At 43.0% G+C, this 8,915-nt stretch overlaps 1 protein-coding gene across 1 annotated transcript; it reads left to right on the top strand.

Annotated features, from left to right (window-relative positions):
• Positions 1-1,429: 1,429 nt before the first annotated feature.
• On the top strand, positions 1,430-3,456 carry LOC125480513 (the record flags this gene model as incomplete). Its single annotated transcript, XM_048591449.1, has 2 exons — positions 1,430-1,921; positions 2,749-3,456. Coding segments are annotated over 2 exons (1,200 nt in total), but the record flags the coding sequence as incomplete, so codon positions are not given.
• Positions 3,457-8,915: the final 5,459 nt, after the last annotated feature.

Raw genomic sequence — 8,915 nt, forward strand, 5'->3', positions numbered from 1 at the left:
AGGTGTTTCTTTGATTTCAAAGTTATGAGGAACTAAACCCCCTTTAGCTAGGGGGTGATTCAAAATACATGTTTATGCTTGCAATATGAATTGATTACTTTTGGTTGGAATTTTATAAGTTGTGGATTCAATTTGTTTAACCATTTGAATGAATATGACGCTAGAATATAAGTGAGTTTCACCTAATAGTTACGAACTTATATTCACAAGTAGTGGAGGTTGCTTATAAACAATCGCGTTAAACGAATTCTTGGCATAAGTTTCATGCGTATTCCATAGTAACGAATGCCTCGTCAATGTTTATGATTTCCGTTGAACTTAATGATCTTTGTTGAATGTCTCTATCATGCGTATTCCATAGTTAGGGACTTTGATTAAGAATAAATTGGTTGTAATGCGTATTCCATTCAATCCAACGAATCTAGGGAAATCTGAAAGTTAATGTAAGCGGACCTAATTAACTTGGAGCATTGAGTTTCATAATTTATCGAAAGACCAACCGAAAATCAATCTTGTATTGCAAGTGTAACATGTGTGGAGAAGAACCCCTTAGCTATTCCATCATCCATATTTTTCATCGCATTCATATTTACATTTTGCCTTTAATTATATTCTGTCCATTTAATTTAATAGCGTCCAACCACAATTTCCCCCCCCCCCCCTATTTTGTTAAGTCTTAATCATTCGTATTTGTTTTATTTTTGTATCTTTAAGCTTTTGGAGTCATAAACACTTGCAAATTCGTCTAAATCAAGTTCTAGCTTCTATTTGAGTCAATTTGATTGTTTTAGACAATTTGAGTTTTTTCAAAGCCATTCTGAGTCATAGTAGTCTTGTTAAGAGTATTTTAATTTAGTTTTTATGTTTTAAAGTCAATTTAGAAGGTTTTAGCAAGCCCTCCTAATCCCCGGTCTAGAACGATCCCTCACTTATCCATTCTACTACAATTGTCAAACGAGGGTTTAATTTGAGTGTCAAGTAAATCTCGCATCAAATTTTGGCGCCGTTGCCGGGGATTAGCAACTTTGCTAATCCTTTGTCTTTATTTTTATATTTTTTTAGTTTTTCGTGCATTCTTCTTTCAGATTCTTAGTTTGTTTGTTTCCTTGTTTTTTAGGTACTGTGTATGACTCGTCGCTCTCGGCCTATTATAGAGAACATCTCCGACTTTGACGGTGATTTTGAACGCACTTTGAGGAGAACGAGGAGTCAACAAGAGCCACCACAACCTCCACCACAACCTGGGCTTGAAGAAGACGAAGTAGGTGTAGAAGAAAAGCCCACGGATCAGATTTTTGAAGAAGAACAAGCCATGGCAGCAGATAATAGAACCATCAAGGAGCTTTCGGCCTCGGGTTTGGATAATGCATTGCCTCTTTGTATCCAATACCCCACGGCTGCAGAGGGGAAGACTGAGGAATTTGAACTCAAATCCAGTTTGTTACACCATATTCCGAAGTTCCATGGCTTGTCTATGGAAGACCCCAACAAACACTTGAAGGAGTTCGAGGTGGTTTGTTCGAGCATGACCCCCGTCAATGTGGATGGGAGTATATTGAAGATGAAGGCCTTTCCATTTTCACTTATGGACAAGGCCAAAGATTGGCTCTACGAACTAGCCCCGGGAACTGTGACTTCGTGGGAGAGTATGAAGCGTGCTTTCTTGGAGAAATTCTTCCCTACTTCGAGAGTGATTCTCCTACGGAAGAAAATTAGTGGTATTCAACAGAATCATGGTGAGACATTCCCGGCTTATTATGAGCGCTTCAAGGGCCTTGTAGCTTCATGTCCTCAACATCAAATGAAGGAGGAACTTCTCCTTCAATATTTCTATGAGGGCCTCCTTCCTATCGAACGTCAAATGGTTGATGCATCAGCGGGAGGAGCATTGGTGGACAAAACACCAAGGGATGCCAAGATTCTCATAGCCAACCGAGCGCTCAACGCTCAACAATATGAAGGAGTGGGCCAAAGGGAAGCCCATGGCAACAAAGTGTAAATGAGGTGAGTGCTATTTCTGAAATTCAATCACAACTTGCTAATCTTACTTCTCTTGTTTCTCAGGTTGTGATTAGTCCAAAAGCACAAGAACACCAAGTTTGTGGCGTGTGCTCAAGTCCAGGGCATCCATCCGACAAGTGCCCTCAACTAATCGAGAATGGTGGGTGGGAATCTGCCAATGCAATTGGTTTCCAAGGACAAAATCAAAACAACCCATACTCGAACACTTACAATGCCGGATGGAGGGACCATCCAAACTTCAAATGGAGGGAGCCACAACAAGCTGCCCAACAAGGAGGATTTAGGCCAAACCCCCCTGGTTTTTATTCCAAGCCGTATGCACCCCAACAACCTTCGACATCATCTCATTCAGGTACGTCCTTGGAAAGTGATCAAGCTATGCAATTACTAACCTCTATTTCGCAGGGGTTGCAAAATCAAAACAACCGGATAGCAAATAACGAGAAGGAGATGACGGATATGAAGAAACAAATAGGGCAGATTTCTGAGTTCCTTGGACAGATTAGAGAGCAAGGAAAGCTTCCTAGCTCAACCACAGTCAATCCAAAGGGAGGATTCGAATCCGCCAAGGCCATCACCTTAAGGGGTGGAAAAGAAGTTGGGACCGAGCCAAACAATCCCAAATCTGCCCAGAAAGTAGATGAAGAGACGACACAACCTGAGGCAGATCACCCTAACTCGGCCAAATCAGGTAATTTAAGTTCAAATTCATGTACTCCACGTCCTAATCTGCCCAATGTACCTTTTCCTCGCAGGTTCATGCAAGAAAAAAAGGAAGAAAGCGAGAAGGACATTCTTGAAACGTTCCGGAAAGTGCAAGTGAACATACCGCTTCTCGATGCAATCAAACAGGTTCCAAAGTATGCTAAATTCCTCAAGGACCTATGCAATACAAAGAGAAGAAGGGCAAACAAAGAGGTAGTGAAGGTAAGCGAGAATGTGTCCGCTATTTTGCAACGTAAACTGCCTACCAAGTGCAAAGACCCCGGTAGTTTCACGATTCCTTGTGTAATTGGACATAATCGTTTTGAACATGCCATGCTTGATTTAGGTGCATCCATAAATGTCATGCCTTATTCTATTTATGCATCTATGAATTTGGGTGAATTAAAGCAAGATGGTGTAATTATACAATTGGCTGATCGTTCTAACGCGTATCCAAAAGGAGTTTTGGAGGATGTGCTTGTGCAGGTGAACCATTTAATTTTTCCGGCTGATTTCTACGTCCTAGACATGGAGGATTCAGCCCATTCTACATCTTTGCCGATTCTCCTTGGTAGGCCATTCATGAAGACGGCCCGAACGAAGATTGATGTATACAAAGGCACCTTGACAATGGAATTCGATGGGGAAGTGATTGATTTTAATATTTCTGAAACTATGAGATATCCCGTTGATGACCATTCTTGTTTTTCCATTGATGTTATCGATTCTTTGGCGCAGGTATACCTTGAAGAATTGAACGAGGACGCCCTGGAAACAACCATCACTAAGGCCATAGAGCGCAAAAATGAAGGATTTGGGCCAATGCAAGGCCACGGCAAGGAGGAGGAATTCTTTGCAATGGGTTCTAGTGAAGAAATAATTGAGGTTGTGGCAGCCCTTGAGTCATTGCCACAACAATATGGTAAGGTTCCACTCTCACTTTCAAATTCAGTTTCCACTAAGATGCTACCTTCTGTTGTTCAGGCACCATCGCTTGAACTTAAGCCGTTGCCGGACCATTTGAAGTATGTGTTTTTGGGAAAAGGCGAAACATTGCCCGTCATCATTTCATCAAGTCTCACGGCAATGGAGGAGGAGAAGCTTGTGAGGGTGCTGCGAGAGCACAAAACGGCCATAGGGTGGACTTTGGCCGACATTAAAGGAATAAGCCCTACCACATGCATGCACCGTATACTTCTTGAGGAGGGGGCTAAACCAACTCGAGAGGCTCAACGCCGTCTCAACCCTCCGATGATGGAAGTGGTGAAGAAGGAAATAATCAAGCTTTTGGATTGCGGAGTGATCTACCCTATCTCCGATAGCCGTTGGGTCTCTCCAGTTCAAGTTGTTCCCAAGAAGTCCGGAGTAACTGTTATCAAGAATGATGAGAATGAGCTCGTGCCTACACGCATTCAGACTGGATGGCGGGTATGTATCGATTACCGGAAGCTAAATGCCATGACTAGGAAAGATCACTTTCCTTTGCCATTCATCGACCAGATGCTCGAAAGGTTAGCCGGTCATGCTTTTTACTGTTTTCTTGATGGATACTCTGGATATAACCAAATTGTGATAGCCCCGGATGATCAAGAGAAGACCACATTCACATGTCCCTTTGGAACATTTGCTTATCGTCGCATGCCATTTGGCTTATGCAACGCACCGGCCACTTTCCAAAGGTGTATGGTAAGTATATTTTCCGATTTTGTTGAAAAGATCATTGAGGTTTTCATGGATGATTTCAGTGTATTTGGGAGTTCATTTGATAATTGCTTGGATAATCTGACCTTAATTTTGAAACGATGTGTTGAAACTAACCTTGTCTTGAATTGGGAGAAATGTCACTTGATGGTGAACCAAGGTATAGTTTTAGGACATATTGTTTCAGAAAAAGGAATTGCAGTAGATAAATCGAAAATAGACCTTGTACGTCACTTACCCTCTCCTACTTCGGTTAGAGAGGTACGTTCGTTTCTTGGCCATGCAGGGTTCTATAGGCGTTTTATCAAGGACTTCTCCAAGATGTCCAACCCTCTTTGCCGATTGCTTCAAAAAGATGTGCCATTCAAGTTTGATGAAGAGTGTAATTCGGCATTTAACCAACTCAAGGAGAAGCTAGTCTCGGCCCCCATTATTGTACCTCCAGATTGGAGCCTCCCGTTCGAGCTCATGTGCGATGCATCCGACTATGCATTAGGAGCTGTTCTAGGACAAAGAAGAGACAAGCGGCCGCATGTCATATACTATGCCTCTCGGACTCTCAATGATGCCCAATTGAACTACTCCACGACGGAAAAAGAACTTCTAGCTGTGGTTTTTGCTTTAGATAAATTCCGTTCATATTTAATTGGTACTAAAGTAATCGTTTATTCTGATCATGCAGCTTTGAGGTACTTGCTCACGAAAAAGGAAGCAAAGCCGAGGCTTATCCGTTGGATTCTTCTTCTTCAAGAATTTGATATTGAAATCCGGGATAAGAAAGGAAGCGAGAATGTAGTGGCTAACCATTTAAGCCGAATGATCCACGAGGAGCATGAACATGCCGTACCTATCCCTGAAACTTTTCCCGATGAGCAGCTGCTATCCATTGAGGTAAGTGAACCATGGTATGCAGATTTAGTGAATTACTTGGTGACTAAACAAATTCCAAATGAACTAAACAAGCACCAACGTGATAAGCTTAAAAATGATGCACGTTTCTATGTTTGGGATGACCCTTATTTGTGGAAGTATTGCTCGGATCAAATTGTACGTAGATGTGTGCATGATTCTGAATTTCACTCAATTCTAAGCTTTTGTCACGCATATGCATGTGGTGGTCATTTTGGCACACAACGCACTGCCCTCAAGGTTCTAGAGTGTGGTTTTTATTGGCCGACTATATTTAGGGATGCTAGAACCTTTTGTATGTCTTGTGATCGTTGCCAACGAATGGGTAACATAGGTACCAAGGACCAAATGCCGCAAACCCCTGTCTTTAATGTTGAAATTTTTGATGTTTGGGGCATTGATTTCATGGGCCCTTTCCCTCCATCTTATGGTTTCACTTATATCTTGCTAGCCGTTGATTATGTTTCTAAATGGGTGGAAGCAAAAGCCACCCGTACTAACGATTCTAAGGTGGTTGCAGATTTCGTGAAAACTAACATTTTTGCTAGGTTTGGAATGCCGAGAGTAATCATAAGTGATGGAGGGTCTCACTTTTGCAATCGGACCATTGAGGCGTTGCTAAAAAAGTACCATGTCAACCATAAGGTCTCCACACCTTACCATCCTCAAACAAATGGCCAAGCCGAGGTGTCTAACCGAGAAATAAAACAAATTTTGGAGAAGACCGTTGGACCAACAAGGAAGGATTGGAGCTTACGTTTAGATGATGCACTGTGGGCATATCGTACGGCATACAAAACACCCATTGGGATGTCACCTTTTCGGCTCGTCTATGGTAAGCCATGTCATTTGCCTGTAGAGTTAGAGCACAAGGCACATTGGGCCGTGAAGATTTTCAACATGGACATAGATGCAGCGGGAGTTCATAGGAAGCTCCAATTGAATGAACTTGAGGAGATTCGGAATGAAGCCTATGAGAATGCCCGGATGTACAAAGCCAAGACCAAAGCATTCCATGATAAAATGATTCGAACCAAGACCTTCACAGTTGGGCAGAAAGTGTTACTTTTTAACTCTCGCCTACGTTTGTTTCCTAGTAAGTTGCGTTCTAAATGGATTGGCCCGTTTGTTGTTACTAATGTTTTCCCTCATGGTGCAGTGCAAATCAAAAGTTCAAGGACGCAGCAAGAATTCAAAGTGAATGGGCATCGATTGAAGCCCTATTACGAGATGTTTGAGGAGCATGTCGTGGAGGAGGTACCCCTCCATGCCGTGGAACCTAGTCAAGCTTAAACGGAGGTACCGTCCGGCTGCAAGACGTAAAAGAAAACGCTTCGTGGGAGGCAACCCATGCATCCGAATAGAGAAGAACTTGGAAACCCCTTTAAGAGACTTATTTTTATTCCTTTCTTTTTCTTTACTGCCTTTACTTTGCTTTCTTTCTCGTATTTGTTTATTTGCTTGCTCTATTGTGACTTTCTGCTTAAAACATTGAGGACAAAGTTTGATTTAAGTGTGGGGGGGTAAACAATTTGTATTTGCATGAATTTCGTGGGATTTATTCTCCTTTCACTTAGAATGTTGTTTCTTGCTGTTTTAAGCGTTTTTAGAGTGTTTTAGTGTGTTTTATAGTGTCTTGGTATAAAACTCCGAAAATTTGATAAAAAAAAAAAAAAAAAAAAAAAAAAAAAAAATTGTTGCTATTTCGTTTCTGCCTTGTTAGGTTGTTTAGTTGTTATTGTTTGTTTGTTTATTGTGTGAGTCTATGATTGTAACATTGAGAAAATGTTTGATTTATTGATAGGCACTGCTAAACAAAGAAAGATGGTGCTTCACAAAGGTTGTTTGCTTGAGGCCCCACTACGTGGCTTTACTCTTGAAGCGGAAGGCGTAGGAACAGAAGGCATCGGAACAGAAGGCATCGGAGCAGAAGGCGTAGGAACAGAAGGCATCGGAGCGGGAGGCATCGAAGATAGAGCATTCCAGGCCTCAATACTTGGCCAAGCACTGGATGAGCCAGGAAAAAGGTGCCTCTGGAGGAAAGACGAGAACCTTTGACGGTCACTGTGAATCCGACCTTCAGACTCTTGCAGCTCATCAAGCTTCCTCTTCATGCCCGTCGAGTAGTTGTTTGCAAGCACGTGCAAACTTCTATTCTCATACTTCAGCTGCTGGATCTCCTGCTTGAGACTTTCCACCTCTGCCATCAATGATTCCACCTGACGGGAGCGGGCAAGCAGGCGTTGGCCCATGTTGGACACAGAACTCGCACACTGAACACTAAGTGCGAGGGACTCTTGAACGGCCAACTCATCGGACCGTCCTGACAGCAGCCAACTATCTTTCGGAGTGAGGAGGTTCCTAGCTACTATTGTAGCTGTTGTGGCGTCCTGCATCACGGAGTCTTCACCTGTGAGAGGACCGTTAGAAGAAAAGAAAGAAGGGCGCCATACGTTACCTTGACGCGGCGCGCCCGTATCACTGCTAAGGCTCAATTCCAAGCTAAGGTTCGATGAGTTTGCCATTTTTTTCAAAAGTGTTCAAAGAGAAGGGATGGAGTTAAATTTCAAAGGGCCGGAGTCGATTTTCAAGAATGGGAAATCAGCAGAGTGTGTTTGTTGTGGTGTTTGATAGCTTTATAAAAAGCCAAGGCGACGCGTCCCCCGATTCAAAGAGCCAGATTTTCCGGCGTAATTTAGGCGACGCTTTCTCGGCTTTTCAGAAACACGTGGAGGCCATCATCGCAACTACACCTCTTTAGCCGACAAGCGCAAAGTTCGGCGACGCTTTCTCTGCTTTTCAGAAGACGCGTGCAGCTTTGTCAAAAGGAGCCGCATCTGCACTACCACGTGTCGTTCAGAAAGCGAAGAGGCGCCTGCTCAGAAATCGAAGGGGCGCCTGCTCAGAAATCGAAGAGGCGTGTTCAGAGATCGATGAGGCGCCATTATTTCAAAAAGCCGGATTTGCGGGATCAAAACGTTTGTCGACAAAGGTAAAAAGTACCACCACTTGATATTATCTCTATATATGTCGACCTTCGTCTTTTATGGTAGGGCAAACCTGAAGAAAAATGCCCAACTCTCCCTCACCTCTGAGGGCGTACTCCCAGCAAAGCCTTTCGAAAGACTCAATTCTTTCTTCTTCCCCAAAGATGATACCAGATGCCTGGAGTACATATGACCCAGGAGGAAACAGCACAACAAATACATGTGCTGATTCATTCACCGCTTCTTCAAAAGCAAAGGTATCTCATATCATCAAGGTCAAAAGCAAAAGTATCTCATATCATGCTCTTTCCCTGTCTTTTTCTTTGTCCTTGTTCTTACTCGCATGGCAAAGTAAAACAAGCAATCAGCCGGCACTTGGAGTCAGTCTTCCGTTCTGGAGCCAACTGCCTGGAATCTATTCCTGATTGCTTACCTAGCGTTGCTCTCGAGTAGTCATCTTCAACGGTTGATACACTTCCGGAGAAGGGACCACTTCTGCAAAGGGGAGCGAGTAAGGCAAGTGCAAATGATACATTGAAGCATGTGGAGACAAACATAGGCTGAGTTATCCTCCAACCCTTTTCAATACGA

The sequence above is a fragment of a genome, unplaced genomic scaffold (assembly GCF_019419815.1).
Source record: "Pyrus x bretschneideri cultivar Hongxiangsu unplaced genomic scaffold, Pyrus_bretschneideri_v1 Contig10, whole genome shotgun sequence".
Lineage (NCBI taxonomy): Eukaryota > Viridiplantae > Streptophyta > Magnoliopsida > Rosales > Rosaceae > Pyrus > Pyrus x bretschneideri.